The following is a 17502-nucleotide window of genomic DNA, read 5'->3' as shown; positions in this document are numbered from 1 at the left end:
TTTTGTCCTGACCACCCTATTGTGTATCACTGTAGATGTATTTATGATCAGCTTCTGTTCTAAAATTCCTGCAGTTTTTAAATACAACAAGGGAATTAAGTTGTCAAGTTAGTCCTCAATTTTGAATTTCCCTTTCTTCCATAACACTGTTTGGGATTTCCCTGAGAGCCTCCATATTCCATACAAAGCCCTAATGCATCCTCTGCCTATCATTTGTTCCATACTATTATTATTATTTGTTTTGCAGTAGAACCAGGAGTCCCCAACTGAGATTGGGGCCCCAATGTGCTGCACAGACACATAGTGAGAGATATTCCCTGCCCCAGATAGCTCAACAGCCTAAATAGGACACAGTCAGAGAGTTGGAGAACAAGTGTATTGTTATCTCTGTTTTATAGATGGGGTATCTGAGGCACATTGAGATTAAGTGATTTGCCCAAAGTCACACTGGAAGTCTGTGGCAGAGCCAGAAATTGACCCCAGTTCTCCAAGCCAGCGTTCTTTTTGGACTGGCTGGGTTTGCGTTAGTCACCAAATCATCTTCGTTGGCAAGATGTGATCACTGTTGAGTGATACCATTCTTAATATTAGTTGTGTTTAACACGCTTTGTTTAAATATACTGTAAACTGGTAAAAACGAAAAACAAAATTAAACAAAGAGATTTATTGTTATTTTATTTGGTTGAGTCTCTAGGTGTATCTAATGGCTTACATTGCAACTGGAACTATTTGCAGTTTTTCCATTTACTGTATAAGAAAATTCAGTGAGATATCAGAAGGTAGCAGGGTATATTTGTTCATATTAACATAACTATGGTGTTGTTCATTGATCTAAAGTAATGGGCACTCAATCAATGTCTAGGCACCCTTAGAATACATTAAGTCAGTGTCACAATCAAAGCATAGGAGTAATGAAATGGTTAGCTGTTTGCCAGGATATTGCATGGCCCTCACCCAACCCTTCTGACCCTACAGAGTGAACTGTTATGATGTAAGCCATGGCATGCAAAGATTCATTGGAATCTGAGAAGTGGGAATATGGCTCCAATTCAGCAAAGTGTTTAAGCATGTGGTTAAAGTTAAGTATTGATATCAGTGTGATCTTAAGCACAGCTTAAAATTAAGCATGTGCTTAAGTGCTTTGCTGAATGGGGCCCCGTATTGCTCGTAATCTGATATGTGTGTATATTGATATGTAACTGTGTATATATGCGTTTTTAAAAGTTTTGTCATAAATTCTTTAAAATGTTACGTTTTTTAAGTAGTTAGTCCTCTTGAAGGCTCAACTGCCATTAAATACCAGGTTTTGGCTTGGTACACATTTAAATGGCCTGTTGTCAAGCTCGCTGAGCGGATTTGCAGTGCAAATACTGTCAGCACAGAACCTACAGGGTGTGAATGTTCTGTCTGGTCCTCTTTTAATACTATGGGTGCCTGCCATTAACCAAACATGTAATGCAAATTCTGATTCATTATAGTCCTCCTATATGTTTCCTGGAAAAATGTGGTGGTCTCGCTGTACTCTAGGGTTGTCCAGCTCTGTTAATAATTGGATAACTTGGTAATATTGAGCTTCATATTTTTTTATTCCAAAGCACTTAGGCTACATGTTGGTATAATTTATTAAAAAAAAAAAAAAATCACAGCCTTACTTTGAGGAATAGGATAAACTGCAAAGTATTCGATCAGATAATTTAGATGAGACCTTACAAACCAAAGTCCAAATTCAATCCTGGTATAGATGGGTACAACTGCACTAACTTCAGTGGAACTTTAGCCATGTACACTAGCAGAGGATTTGGCTCCATGTTCCCATCTGCTCGCCATAAGCATTAAAGATCTTGGACACTTTTTTTGAAAGAGCAGAGGTTTGCCCCAGGTCTTTGATCAAAATTTCTCCTTTGCCACCAGTGTGATGTGAAGTCAGTTTATTGGATCCCCTACCCGAGGGTTGTCTCCATGCCATTGTGTCCATTTATAGAGAACTTTGGGATCTTTTTAAGGATGAAAGGAACTATATAAATGTAAAATATTAAATGTATAAAATGCTGGTTATTGTTGCTTCATTTTTGACTACTCACTTCTTAGTAGTCATAAACATTTGGGTTCTTTGCAGAGACTGTTTATCATAGGTAGGTTTTATTATATTCCATTTTTTTATTGTTAACTATCTTATTAATTTTTATTTTTCAGTATGAATGTTTTGGTGCATGACAGCCCCTTTTGTTGCAGCGAAGAGGATGCCAGATTAATTGTGCAATCAGTAAGGGCAAAATGCTTTTAATGGAAGTTTTTTATTTTTAAAAATTGTTACTAATGCTCGCAAAAGATCCAAAAATCCAGCACTGAAATAATATAGGTAGACAAAGTGGGTCCTTGCATTAAACGAAGATGTGAGGTTTAAAAAATAAAACGTAGAATATAGAGATTATGGGGGACATATAACCATTATAATATAAACCTTTTTTGCTGCAGTATAATAATTGTGTTTTCTGGCAAGTGTTTTGCTGATTTTCTATGGTGCTATTTCTTCTGATGCTAAATAACAAGATTGACTATGTATATCTAGCCTGCTGTCTTCTCTGTCTGCCCTGTTGCCATGAGTTACCACCCAGTGCTAAAACTCGTTGACTAGCTGACTGTACTCTCTAATCACTAAGGGGATCCTTTGTTTGCCTACTTGCATAATTAAATGCATCACTGTACAAGGAAGGAGGAAATGTTTTTCTAACTGCTTGTTAATTTTCAGAACAAGGTGCTATTCTTTAATGTAAAATTCAAATACATGAGTTCTCTGTTTAAAGTAGAAAAATGTCCTGCAGGTTTGATACTTGCATGTGCAAATGTCATTGGAGAAGTATTCCATTTAAATGTTATATTTTGGAGACCACAACTTAAGCAAAAAAAAAAAGAAAGAAAGAAAGAAAAGAAATGTAAAGTGCCTGATTTAACAAAAAAAACCCTGAACATTTCTCTCACGTATTTGCTTTGGCCGTTCCCATGAGCATATCGGGTGTTTTGCAGTTGCAAGTGGCTGTATAGGCAACTAACTAGGGTTAACTCAAACTCTCTCAGTTGCTTGATTTGTGCACACAGTTATAGCAATAGTGTAAGTGTCAAATGAGACCTCATGCCTCTTAAAACCAAGGTCTGGAAAAGCTAATGTTTTTACTTTCAAAAACCAGACATACAGAACATATACATATTTGGAGGCTTCTTTCCTAGTTGCCTCACTTTTTCATTGTTTACTTGTAATATACACACTAATATCTTCAGTAGCTTACACCAATAATATATCAGTCATGCAAAATCCAGGACCTTTTATGTATTGGGAGGGTGAGTCAGATATTCCTGTTTATTTTAGCTAGTTGAGGACTAATACATTTCCCTGTAATGGGTGCCTATGGCATTGTATCTGCAACAAGCAGTTAAAAGTGAACTCCCTTAAAGTCTTATAGTAGCCACCAATGTGTTTGACTTTTTTTTTTCTTCCTGTTCTCATTCCTCACTTTCTTTTTTTTCTTTAATGGTTTCATTATTTCTTTGTAGTGTTTTACTAAACCCCAATCATCCATGATCCTCCCCTGCTTCTGTTCCTTTTACAGTTTTTCTTCTTTGATTTTTTTAGGGCTGTCAAGTGATTAAAAAAATTAATCACGATTAATCACACGATTAAAAATATTAATCATGATTAATCATGTGATTAAACAATAATAGAATACCATTTATTTAAATATTTTTGATGTCTACATTTTCAAATATATTGATTTCAATTACAACACAGAATACGAAGTGTACAGTGCTCACTTTATATTTATTTTCAATTACAAGTATTTGCACTGTAAAAAAAACAAAAGAAAAAGTATTTTTTCAATTCACCAATACAAATACTGTAGTGCAATCTTTTTATCATGAAAGTTGAACTTACAAATGTAGAAATATGTTTAAAAAAACCCCTGCATTCAAAAATAAAACAATGTAAAATCTTAGAGCCTGCAAGTCCATAGTTTGTATACATTTGCAGGAGATAATGCTGCCCGCTTCTTGTTTATAATGTCACCTGAAAGTAAGAACAGGCTTTCTCATGGCACTGTTGTAGCTGGCGTTGCAAGATATTTACATGCCACATGCGCTAAAGATTCATATGTCCTTTCATGCTTCAACCACAATTCCAGGGGACATGCGTCTGTGCTGATGATGGGTTTTGCTTGATAACAGTCCAAAGCAGTGCGGACTGACGCATGTTCATTTTCATTATCTGAGTCAGATGCCACCAGCAGAGGTTGATTTTCTTTTTTGGTGGTTCGGGTTCTATAGTTTTTGCATCTGAGTGTTGCTTTTTTAAGATTTTGAAAAGCATGCTCCACACCTCGTCCCTCTCAGATATTGGAAGGCACTTCAGATTCTTAAACCTTGGGTCGAGTGCTATAGCTATCTTTAGAACTCTCACATTGGTACCTTCTTTGCGTTTTGTCAAACCTACAGTGAAAGTGTTCTTAAAATGAACAACGTGCTGGGTCATCATCTGAGACTTCTATAACATGAAATATGTGGCAGAATGTGGGTAAAACAGAGCAGGAGATGTACAATTTTCTCTCAAGGAGTTCAGTCACATTTTTTTAATGAGCTTCATCAGCATGGAAGCATGTCCTCTGGCATGGTGGCGAAAGCATGAAGGGGCATACGAATGTTTAGCATATCTGGCACGTAAATACCTTGCAGTGCTGGCTACCAAAGTGCCTTGGAAATGCCTGTTCTCACTTTCTGGTGACATTGTAAATAAGAAAAGGGCAGCATTATCTCCTGTAAATGTAAACAAACTTGTTTGTCTTAGCGATTGGCTGAACAAGAAGTAGGACTGAGTGGACTTGTCGGCTCTGAAGTTTACATTGTTTTGTTTGAGTGCAGTTATGTAACAAAAAAAAAATCTACATTGTAAGTTGCGCTTCACGACCAAGAGATTGCACTGTAGTACTTGTATGAAGTGAATTGAAAAATACGATTTCTTTTGCTTATCATTTTTACAGTGCAAATATCTGCAATCAAAAATATTTCAGTTACAATGCAGAATACAATATATATGAAAATGTAGAAAAACATCCAAAATATTTTATAAATTTCAGTTGGTATTCTGTTTAACAGTGCAATTAAAACTGTGATTAATTGTGATTGATTTTTTTGAGTTAATCACGTGAGTTAATTGCGATTAATCGACAGCCCTCTTTTTTTTGTTAATCTAGTTAGTCCAGTTACTCTTAATATATTTATCCTTGAGTAAAATGCACAATATGTTTTAATTGGTATTTTTAATGTATGTAATTTCCAATCAAAAGTAACCTGAAGTGGAAACAGTGCAGCCTTTAACATTCCCTTGAGAGCAAAACGTCAAATTCTAGATATTAAATTTTAAACAGGTGTCTTTTCCACAGTCTTGCATTGCCAGATTCAGTTGTCAGACATTCAGCTCTTGCAAGCTCAACTGACAGTATACAGAGATCACCTGCAGAATCTTAATGGCTGTGGGTTTTTCACATGTACCTGGAAATTTAAAAAAAAAAAAAATTCTACTTTTACTTTCTTTCATTGGCTTATGGATAAGAGCAAGAGAAATCAAAGCTATTGTTGTGTTGACTTACAAGTATAATTGGAAACATATTTCCATATTCCTGAGTCACCTGCACTCTTTGGAACAGCTGCCATGCTTGTTTCTAACCCATTTTACAGAGAGAAGATTTTCGTATTGGATGGGTGATATATACCTTTTACTTTCGTGAGATATATTAACTGCAAAAATAAAAGGCATACTCTGTTGCTATAACTCTTGCATTTTTACGGAGAGTAGAATGCCTAGAATTTCCATGCCTAAGAACAAAGTAAAAAGCAAATGATAAAGAAGTCTTTATTGCACTGCTTCTACATATATAATTATAGATGGGCCAGATTCTGATACCCTTGTTGTTGGGTGACACCTTACTCCATGGGTAGACCTGTTGACTTCAACATGATTTAGAGTGTTAGCATCTGACCCTTTATGATTTTACAGGCATTATATTTGAGACTCAAATGACTTGTCAGTATTGAGAATTAATTTCTGCTCTGTTTCTGCCTTCTTTTTAAGTATCCAGCGTTGACTGCCTTGTAAGAGTGTGTGTTTGTGCATTCTCTGTCTCTTAAGTGTGTGTTACTTTGTTGATCTTTCCTCCTTGTCTCACTTTACTCTTCTCTGCCAGTTGAGTTTCAGGACAGTTGGCCTAACCGTGCTCTGACGTTAGTGAAAGTCAGGAGCGTTCCACTGCAGCTGATAGAGTTACCCCCAAGTAAAATTGGCACAATCAGAGAGATCAGAAAAGGTAGTCTGTGTATGACAGCAGTAGGTATGAGCATTTGAAATACCCCAAATTACCCTGGCATTCTGTAGCCAGACACACACCAGAGTTTATAACTGTCTGTAGATGGTGAAAGTTTCTGGTGTTTTCTGATCTCTTGTGCTATCTTTTTCTCAGCACCAATGTTAGTGCACACTGAAAATTAGGTGCTGGAACAATAAAACATGAAGCTAGATATGTCAATGTTAAAATTTACCATTTACTTTACAATAAGTGTTGCCATCTATAAAACTGACCTGGGCAGCCAAGCCTTTGTTTAACATTAATCCCAAGAACTGTTTGCTCACTCACTCTACAAGGAAGCTGCTTATAAAATTGGAAAACCTCCAAGATAAACTATAAATAGCTTGAACAGTTTTTCTCAGACTTATCACATTATTCTTCCCTTATAAAACTGGAAAGAAAATGTGGTAGAAGGGCTTTTCTGAGAGGGGTATCTTTGATAAAATAACTTTGGTAGGAATGCTTTACAGGCAAAAGTATCTTTTAAAAGAGAGAGTAAGGGGGCAGTCTTCCCCTCAGAACTTAAAAACCCCAACCAAACAAAATAACAACCTGGTATATTTTCTGTAATGTTGATAATGATGCATGTGGACAGTAGGAGGGTTATGGCTAAAACCCAGGGAAGAGCACTAAGCGTGGTGAACTCCCTTCCCCTTCCCTATTAATCTAATGGGGTATTAACTCTATAGCCAGATGCTGATACTTTAAATGTCAGTATTAAGTATTTAATTGCTGATAATTTTAGCAGATGGGATAGGAGTGAAGCCAACATGGAATTGAGATTTGCTGGAGAGAAGGAATTTCAGAGGGTAGGAAATAGAAGCGAGGAGAGAAATAGGAGGATGGGAAAGGAAGTGAGACTAAGGACAGAAATAATACTGGTCCTAAACGTGAAAATATTGTCTCACTGAGTGATGCTAGATGTGACAATAGGTGGACAAATAAAATTAACAACCAAGTTTATTTGCACTAAGCTATATTTCCTAGCACTGATCTTTGTGAAACCAATGTAAATGGGAGATCCAATGTGGGCTGGAGGATATATGTAGCTTTAAAGTTATACAAAGCCCCATGGACCACAGTTAAATATAGAATGTATTCCTTCTACAGAATGAGTTTGACTTTCCTGTTATAGAGATTGTTTCCCCCCCAAAAAACATAGTTGTGGAAAGATGTAATTGTAAATTTACTAAGAAACTTAATCATATAGTAACCTTGTTGCAAAGATGTTTTCATCTTTGTTGTTTTGCAAATCAAAAAATCCTCTTTATTCTACAAGAGTAAATCATCTTTATTCTGCTACTGGTAGGTCTGTGCCTGCGTTTGAGTAAGACAGATTACAGGTAGTAAGAAGAATGGAGGTGTGAGAGGGAGGAGTATTGTCTTACGGTGCCAGTGGTATGTTTCTTTTGTGCAAATAACTGTTGACTTTCACAGTAAGATAACCTAGAGTTTGGACACTCTACATATGGAGTGTTACTAATATTGTGGGTTTTTTTCTGTAGACACCACCACCTGCGAGAGGAGACTCTGTTTCTGCAGAAGGTACAGTTTATTGTTACTCCAAATGACAACATGTATTTTTGTTTAATTTGATCGGGGAAAAAATGATTTAAAAATAGATCAGTTGAAAAAGCTTTTGTGAACTAAACATACTAAGCATGAGAACTGATAAAAATGCTTATATAGGGCCAGATTATACTGCCCTCACTTCTCTTGAATAGTACCTTAGACAATGAGTAGTTCTACTGAAGTCAAAGGGACTACTAGTCAAGTGGCATAAAGTACTAATACCTGCTCTGTGTCTATAAGGGTATTGTAGTCTTAGCCCATGTCAGTCTAGAATTAGATGAGCAATCATAGTAATATTTTTCTGTTTCAGAAATTATGGAGGGCCATATTTATCCTTTTAAGAAATGTTGCTTTTCTTGCTTTTATTTCTTCCTTGTGGTAACTTTAAAAATGAAACAGAAGAAACTATCCACCAAAACTAGGCCAAATTTACTTTTTCAGTGTTAATTAAAGCAAAATTGCCTTTCCCATTCTTGTGGAACTGGTTTTCAAGTTAACAAAAATGATAGTTTTAGTTGAGGTACAGGAGTCCGAACTAAGTGTGTTCAATATGCTTTGTTTACTTAAAAAAAAAAAAAAAAGCTGTTGACTTTTTAATGCCAAAAGCACTGTACAAGAAAGGAACATACACTACTACAAATTGGAGGGCAGAAGGGAAAGACAACAAGGAACTTAAAATCTTGAGTCTAGTTCCAAATTCTTCACAAAATAACATCTGTGTAATCAATTTCATGGGAAAGCAAGCTGCATTCCTTTTGCCCTTATATGGTATGCCAATAAATAGCATTTATTTACTAAAATATTCCATCTCAAGCCTCTGACAGAACTGACCACAGTCTGCCTCATCGTTGATGTGTGCAATACATCAGGGCTGTACACTGTTGCAGGATTTAATTTTCAGCCAAGTTGTATCACAAAATAAAATATGTTTACTTCGGGGGCACTCTTTTCATGGATTGCTGATATGGTTCAAGGAGCTGTATATGTTTGGGAGGGGAGAATAGGAAAGAAGCTGAAAGTGTAGAGTATTGCATATCCAAGAGTTTGCATCTGGTTGTCCATGTAGAATTAATACCATTCTTGACGTGTATTTTTGTTTTAGTTGATGTGTGGCACTTTCTTAACAAATGATCATCGGAATGTTCTGAAGTCACATCATCAAATCTTAAATCGTCCCTTTTTTCCTGAGTTTTGAAGACAAGCAGGTGAATGTACTAATTGCTGGGTTCCTGTTGGAACAACTTTTCAGGTAGCATAAACCCTCTGTCATGTAAATAAACTGACATTTTAAAATGGTTTCCTTTCTGCGTGTTTTTTTGTGTGGAGTTTTGTTTGTTTCTAATCTTGAAAACTCTGTGGTTCCTTCTATACATCCAACCTGTACCAAAACAGGTGGGGGACAAAGGTGGCTTCAGTACACATTTGCATCCTCCAGGTGTAGAGGTTGATTTGGGATGGTCTGGTATATGGCTGAATATTAGAGCAGCCCTCAAACTGCTCTAACATAAGCCAGCTGCTGATGGCCCTCAAGGGGCTGCTCTGGCAACCAGGGGTCACAAGGGTGTAGGGATATCCTGGCCATGATCCCTTTCAAACAGACAGTATCACCTACACTGTGGGCTAAATGTCTGTGCAAATATGCAACGGTACACAGAGTTTGACAGTTTGTGCCCATAATGTGTTCACATCCACAATTACCTATTTGCAAGTTTCAGCTAGTTTGTGTGCAGCATATTTGCTTATTTAAAAAAAAAATAGATGAAAATAACAGCACTTCAGAAAATTAATTGAATTAGGAAGTGCAAATTCCATGATGAAGCACAGCAAGGATGCGCAAACATGTGTTCTGTGGAGTATATCCTGTTTTGATAATTCTTGAACTTGATCCTCCAGGAGGGATTTTTATCCCTTGGAAAACTTTTCATTTTTAGAATTGTTCATGGTTGGGAGGCTTTTGATGCTTCATTATCCAATGGGGCAAGAATTGTGGATAAAATTTGTGAAATTAAGCCTTATATCTTTGTTAGGGTAAAAATACCTGCCAGATTTCCTGCTTCAATAGGCAAGGCCATGTATAGCAGACTTAACATTTTTTCTAAAAAATTTCCTATCATATCTCCACTCGTGGAACGGAAGGAGTGCTATGTAGACAGACTACTATGTTTTAACCACCATGTCATTGGAACCTACTGTGAAAAGGGTTAGAGGGCACAGTGATTAAAACAGTGGCAACATTAGCACTCCTCCTGTTGTCACCACTTGCTGAAGCTGCATTCATGCTATGGCAAGAGGGGAAAACTTCAGAAAATTGCTAGCGTAGACACAGCCTGCGAGACGGTGGTGCTAATATAAAAGATGAGGTAGATTTATATTATTACTTGTTACTCAGCAAATTATGATTGCAGAGAGTCATTTCACTGGCTTAAAACCTCTTTAGTAGTGTGGCCTAGTAGATAGTGCTTGACTGGGACTCAGTAAACCTAGCTTCTATTCCTGGCTCTGCCACTGGCCTGCTGGGTCACCCCTGTACCTCAGTTTCCCCCATCTGGAAAATGGGAGATAATCAGACTGACTTCCATGGTAAAACTCTTTTTTTTTTAAGATCTACTGATGAAAAGTGCAATATGAGAGCTAGTTAGTATTATCATTAGCACTTCTTACATCATGCTTTTTCATCGTTAAGGCATATTGCATCTGACACATTCTTGTACAGGAACTCCAGTATGGTCATTTATTCAGGGATCTTGTAGCAGAATGTGTTAGACCTATACATTCAGTGGCCACTGTTTGAAAATAACGTGTTCATTCCAGTATCCTGGGCCTACATTCCTCCTCTTAATGTAAAACCATTTGCTATAGGTGAGCTATTGTAGCCTACCCGTGGCTGTAACAGTATCTAACATGGTCTTATGAGGTAATATCTTTTATTGGACCAGCTTCTGTTGGTTGGAGACAAGCTTTCGAGCCACACACTTCTTCAGGTCACGCAGAGTTCTGTGTTGCTCGAAAGCTGGTCTCTCTCACCAGTAGAAGCTGGTCCAATAAAAGATACTACGTCACCTACCTTGTCTCCAATATATTGTGACTGACACGGCTACAACTACACTGCATGCACACCTTATAAAGCACTTAGGGACAGCTGGACTGTGAAAGGGTCTTTCTAAAATCAAATTACACTCTATATATCATTTGTAATTTTTAAAAATTATTTTTGAGTCTCAAAAAGGAAAAGACAGGGTGTAAACAAATACAAAGACCATAGGTGAAGTATTGGTTATAAATGAGTATCTATGGGAACTACCTTTGACAGTTAGGCCATAATCAGTATAAACAGAGTTTGTCAGAACTCTGTTCTTTAGCCCTCAACAAGGATTTCAGTAACTTTTTATTAGTAATAAAATTCCTCACTAGATGAGCCATAAGAAGCCAGATTAGAGTATTTGGGACTAAACTACTGGGGAAGGAAATAAGAGATTGTGTAAGTCTATTTAGACTGCAAGTAAATAATGCTAACTAGGGGAGAAGAGTGCTGCACAACTAAAATTATCTGAAATGTACAGTGCTGTGGCAAATGTTATTTAAAACGTTAAAATATTTCATACATACGGAATATATGATATGGCATTGTCTCTTCATATTGCTTTCAACATCTGTTTGTATAGGTTTTCTAAAGTTTTTCTTTCCAGATGCGATAAAAAGACATGCAGTAAATTTTAGTAAGAAGGTTAAATGCTCCTAATAAAAATCTATTTCAGAAGTGAATAGAATGAAAAGATTAGAAAAGGAAAGTTGTGGAGAGAACATCTGCTTGTGAGAGGTGTAAGGGGATGGGAGATAAAAACTGAGGAATAGATTTGCAGATCTCTTTACAGACTTACCCTCTCTCAGTTATTCTAGTTAAAGCCTTCTCATATTCTATTAAGGATCTTGGATGTTGTATTTAAAACTCAATCCAATGTGTTGGGAAGCTTAGCTACTGTACAGCACCAGCCACTGCTCTGTAGCCATTACATATGAAAGCTGTTGGTAACAAACATGAAACCCAAAACTAGAATATTTCCTGAAAAGAAGTCTTTTAAGAGAATACATGTGTATTCGGCAAGCTATAATAAACTTTTGTGGGAAATAGGTCTATTGTATATTTCTTCTAAGGACAACTTTCTTGGAAAACACCAACTTAATTTAGATTTTGAGGGGGGTGCTTATTGTAGTGGTGAATGCTCCCTTTACATAAATAAGGCAACAGCTGCTATTGTAAATAGTTGCTAAGCTTCTGATGACACCAAACCCAAGCCTCAATACCACAAATGAAAACAGGGTCTGAGTTTTACTTAAGTGGAAATAAGCATCCAATAAAAACATCACTTTCTTTAAAGAGTGAAAATAATAGGATTGTGAAAATGATATTCTATTGTCACTGTCAGGATGTTATTTTCACTGCTGTTACTAGCAGGAGATAGCCTTTAAAAAACAAAGTAATCGCGTCTTGAAGTGGATTTTTTAAGATTTTTTGGCGGTGGTACATGTGGGGAGCAGAACACAGCTTTTAATCTTCATTCATTTGGGATGACCTACAGCTAAGACTTGCTCTGTTGCTTGGGAGCTACCTCATGCAGCCATCCCTAAACTCATCAGAGTGTTATTCCACACTTCTCCCTTGCCTTTCTCCAGACAGGATTTTTTTTTTTAATATGTTTAATTTTGCAACATTTGCTCAGTTTCACAAGAGGAACAATATTATACTAAGACAGTGGTTTACAGGACAAAATCCTCTTCTCTTTACCAATGAGTTTAAGATGACTTCTTACAAGGTATAACCTGGGCCCAGCCAAGGATTAGATAAGAGCGGAGAGACCTAGATGGTGAAGGGGTGAAAGAGTTAATTGGAGGGAAAACAGGTTGGAAAACAGATGGGAAAATGGAAGCAAATGTAAAATTGGAGACAAATCATAAAATAGGGATACAATGAAGTTGGGTTTTTTTTGAATTTCCCCAAATATTATAGCAATATACATGATATCTTCTTGCTGGAGATTTCAAGAGGACATGATTGCTTCGGAAGATGCGGGTGTGGAGATTTGGGATGAAATCCTATGCCATTGACTTCAATGGGGCAGGATTTCACTCTTGGTTGTCAGTGGGTCAGGAAGGGGAATAACATGCTTTGGTTTTATACATTGGTCGAATTGACTTTTTGAATGTTTTAATGATTTGTTGAGTCTGAGACATTCCTAAATTTATTTCTGGACGTGTGCTTTTTTTCTGTGCAGTAATTCATATACTGGCATCATTACTTCACATAGATACCATGTAGGCTTATTGGTTTATTTGCATACAGTCTTTGTTTTCATATGGCTTGCCTTTCTAAACTGCAGAAACTGGACTGGGGCAGTGTTACCTTATTGAAACTGCAGACAGAGTCTGTAGATAGACCAGAAATGACTGAGTAGTAAAAACTCCCCGGTTCATCCCAGTGGAGTGTCACTTCTGAGGCTTTGTGGTTATTTAAATGTCAGAATTAACTATTTCACTGCTGATCATTGTAGCAGAAACAGTCAGATATGCTGGGAATGTGCGCAGAGTTTAGGTGAAGTACCACACCTCGTTTCCCATATCTCATCTGACAGACGTCACATAACTGAACATAGTCATTCAACAACAAAAATCTGTTGTTGGAAGTTTTTTTGCAACCGTAAGGGCTAAAAACTTAATCTAAAAAATGTGAAAGGAGAAAATAATGAGACCGCTATTCATGCATGAAATATCTCAGTGGCTGGTAGATTATGCACCATAATGCTAAGACCCATCAACTTTTCCCCTTTCGGCATCCTAATTGGATCTTTAGATTTTTGACATACATCACCAAATTCAGTACTAATTTTCATGTCTATTTTCTTTTAAAGGAACTCTTAACTGCAATAGTACTTGCAGTCCCAGACAATAGTACATATACAAATTCATCTGTCCAGTTGCATTCCTTGTCCCAGAGTGTTGATATATTTGTGCTATTAGTGTGCTTTCTTGAGAATTGAGAAGTCTGTCTACCTGTAGACAAAAATCTGTTCTGAAGTGAAATTCCCAATTTGTTTACTTGTTTGTTTTGTGTTATGATCATTGTTAGTTGATCCCTAGAGCTTGTCTTTCAGTGCAGAAAGTCAGGGAAATGGCTGCACTTAGCGGAAAAGCCAGGTATTATCAAAGGTGTACTCTTTCATTGGTTCTTAAATAAGGATAGAGATATAGGAGTGTTATGAAATTGGTCTGAATAAATGTTTGCTGTGTGCATCTGAATCTGATAGCTGCTGCTGTGGCAACAGTAGAAGATGTTTCCAAGCACTTGGTTGTAGGGTGTCTTTTAATGTGCTGAGCAGTGGAAGGATCTTGTGGCTAAGGCACTGGCCTGGGACTTAGGAGATGTGGGTTCAATTCCTGGCTCTGCCACAGACTTCCTTTGAGGCTTTGGACTAGTCACTTAATTTCTTTGTGCCTCAGTTGCCCATCCATAAAATGGAGATCAGTGTCCTTTGTAATTTGCCTGACTTCTCCTACAGGCTGTACAGCTGTCCTCATTGGCAAGAGAATGCAGACGGAATTGGGCCTTGTCTACTTAGCTACACTGGCAAACCCTCCTAGTGGAGCTGCAGATTATACCAGCAAGAGTCCTTTTGCTAGTATATTTTATACTAGATCCAATACACTAGAAATAATCTATATGGGCAAAAGGCCTCTTTCGCCAGTGTAACTGCATCCACACTTGGGTTTTTGTTGGCATAGCTAGGTCAGTTAGGGGATGTGATTTCTCCCACCCGCAACTGACACACATATATGCTAGCAAAGCTTTTAAGTGTAGACCAGGCCTTGGTCATCCTGTCTTCTGCAGCAGACTAGTGTAAATTATTAAGTAGGCCCTTTAAGTCACCTGCTGACCTGTTTATGGATAGTCAGATTCAAAGAGAAAATGGAGGTCACTTGGGAGTTCTGAAATTTTGTCCTTAAATCACAATAGACCTCAATACAGAGCCGTTTTAGGATGCAAGTGGAAAATCTAATTGTGGTTCCTCCATTGTAGTTCCTTCCTACCGGTTAGGGCAGAACTCTGCAGGAAAGCTTACTTAGTACCCATTGTTAATGCCTGGCTCTAGCGTCCTCACTAACGTCTACTGTGTGCCTAGGTGGATCTCCCCCCTACCCGCCCTGGGATGCCACCTGATGTACCGGGATTTCACTGAGTCTGCCTGCTCCACTAGCCTGGGCTCCCTCTCCCTGTTTTACTGAATTAGGATCTCTGGCCTCTGGCAGGGTGTGCGTACACGCACAAGCAGTAGAATCACACAGTCTGCAAACAGCCCTCTAGGAGAAGACTCAGCTAGGAAATTGCCCAGCACTCAAGTGCAGCTCCACTCTGGAAAGTACACCCAAAATAATGTCTTGCGCTGTAGAGAAATCTATACAAATTAAGCATACAAATTCTCCCCCTCCCTCAATGTGGAGGAAGATGTGTACAACTTCTTGCGCCCCCAGTTAGAAATTGAACAAACTGGGTTTAATAATAAACAAAACAAGTTTATTAACTATAAAAGGCAGATTTTAAGTGATTATAAGGGATAGCAAACAGAACAAAGCAGATTACCAAGCAAATAAAATAAAACACGCATACTGAGCGTAAGATCTTAAAGAAACTGGTTTCAAGAAATAATTTCTCACCCTAAATGTTGTTTTAGGCAAGTTGCAGAGTTTCTGTAGCTTAGAGTTCCAGTTATTTCTCCTTATAGACTAGACTCCTGTCTTAGTCTGGCCTCATCCCTTGCCTTTCCCACCACTCAGTTCCTTTGTTTCTTCAGGTACTTTCAGCAGTCTTTCTTCTTGGGCAGGAAGGCAATGGAGAGGAGTCCTGTTTGCCTTACTCCCCAGTCTTAAATAGAATTTACATAAGGTGGGAATCTTTTGTTTCCAAGTCTTGACCTCCCCGCTCTTTTAGTGGAAAATTACTTGAAGTCCAAGTTGGTGTTTAGTACCAAGTGACAGGACCACCTGACCTAGTTGTGTCACAGCTACATCCCAGGATGTCTCTCAGGAAGGAGAGAGATTAGTATCTTCAAAGTCTTACTGTTTCTTCCTAATGGCCCATCAAGGCTGATGGCCTGTTGTCTGGTGGGTGTCTCCCAAATATACACACAGTTGTAATTATTACATAGTAAATATTCCTAACTTTAGATACAGAAATGATACAGGCAGTGATGAGCTGCCAAAATCTTAACAACTGGTTCCCTATAAAAAGTTCTGATTTAAGGGATGTGCCAAAAGGCGGAGGGGGCTTGTTGCAGGGGGTGCAGTGGCAGGGAGGGAGTGGCACAAAGGAGAAGTGGGAAGGAGGGGGTTGTTGCAAGGGGCTGGCAGGCAGGGGTGTGTATGTGCCCGGGGTTGTTGCATGGTGAAGGTGGCAGGGAGGGGTTTGCACAAGGGAGGAGTGGGCAGGAGGGAGATGGCAGGTGGGGGGTGGGGGTCCTGAGGTTGATGCAGGGGTGAAGGTGACTGTGGCTGGGTGGGGGGGTTGCCGGGTGGAGGTTGCCCAGAGACAAAAGTGGCAGGACAGCGTGGGTTGTTGGGGTGGGGGGTGCACAGGGGAGAAGGTAGCTGGTTGGAGGGGGTGGTTGGGGGAGGGGTCCCCGGGTTGCTCCCACATACGCTATTCCCCAGGCCAGGGACAGGAACTGCTCCCCGCGGCCTGGCTAGCTACCTTGCAGGCGGAGTAGACACCCAGCTGCTCCACCCGAAGAGCAGAGCACAGCTGCGCCTTCTTCCCTGCGCCGTGGGCCAAGCCAGGCTCTCTGCCGTCTCCGGGGATCTCAACGGCGGGGCAGGCAGCCAGCACCCCCACACCCAATCTGCTTTTTGGCGCCCCCCAACCACTTGGCACCCTAGGCGGCCACCTAGTGATTGCACCGGCCCTGCCCGACAGACCCCCTGGAACTCCCACGCCTACCCAACCCGTTGCCCCCCATCCTCCGTTCCCCGTCCCCTGACTGCCCCCACCCCCCGAACCTCTGCCCCTTATCCAATCCCTCCTCCCAGTCCCGGCCCAGCCCCCTTCCCATGCCACTCAGGGCAGCGTGTATGGGCGCTGCGTGGCCCACAGGAGCTTGCAGCCCCACCCCCTTACCATGCCGCTCAAAGCGGCAGGAGCTGCAGAGCTGCCCAGGAGTGGTCCAGGTGCTGGCGGCGTGGCAGGCTGAGGCTCTGTGAGAGGGGGGGAAAGCGGGGGAGGGGCCAGGGGAGCCTCCCCAGCTGGGAGCTCAGGGAGCCGTAACAATTTTCAACAACTGGTTCTAAAACTGCTTCAAAATTTAACCGGTTCAAGCTCACCACTGGATACAGGCATACAAATTTGGATAATCACTTTTAGTAAATTATAACCTTTGGATGATACCTTACAAGACGCATCTTGCACAAAATATATCTGTTTGCCATATCCATATCATAAGCATATTTCCATAAAGACTGTGGGGGGTAACGTCACATAGTGTTTCGGTTGGGAACCAAG

The 17502-nt window shown here is 39.4% G+C and overlaps 1 protein-coding gene across 8 annotated transcripts in view; it reads left to right on the top strand.

Moving 5' to 3' along the window:
• The window catches only part of PPA2 (inorganic pyrophosphatase 2), a 47169-nt gene extending 37912 nt beyond the window's left edge, over positions 1 to 9257 (top strand). For 2 of the 8 annotated variants that reach the window (XM_048846934.2, XM_048846935.2), the window contains 3 exons: positions 2194 to 2263; positions 7895 to 7934; positions 9064 to 9257. In XM_048846934.2, the coding sequence (XP_048702891.2) occupies positions 2194 to 2263; positions 7895 to 7934; positions 9064 to 9092 (139 nt within the window). In that variant the 3' untranslated portion in view covers positions 9093 to 9257. Of the gene's footprint in view, positions 1 to 2193; positions 2264 to 7894; positions 7935 to 8809; positions 9022 to 9063 lie in introns of those variants that run through there. The other 6 variants (XM_075127559.1, XM_075127554.1, XM_075127555.1 and 3 more) reach the window with 5 other exon arrangements.
• The last annotated feature ends 8245 nt before the right edge of the window (positions 9258 to 17502 follow it).

The sequence above is a fragment of the Caretta caretta genome, chromosome 4 (assembly GCF_965140235.1).
Source record: "Caretta caretta isolate rCarCar2 chromosome 4, rCarCar1.hap1, whole genome shotgun sequence".
Classification (NCBI taxonomy): Eukaryota; Metazoa; Chordata; order Testudines; family Cheloniidae; genus Caretta; species Caretta caretta.
The sequence above is the reverse complement of the archived record's forward strand: the minus strand, read 5'-3'. Positions and strand labels throughout refer to the sequence as shown.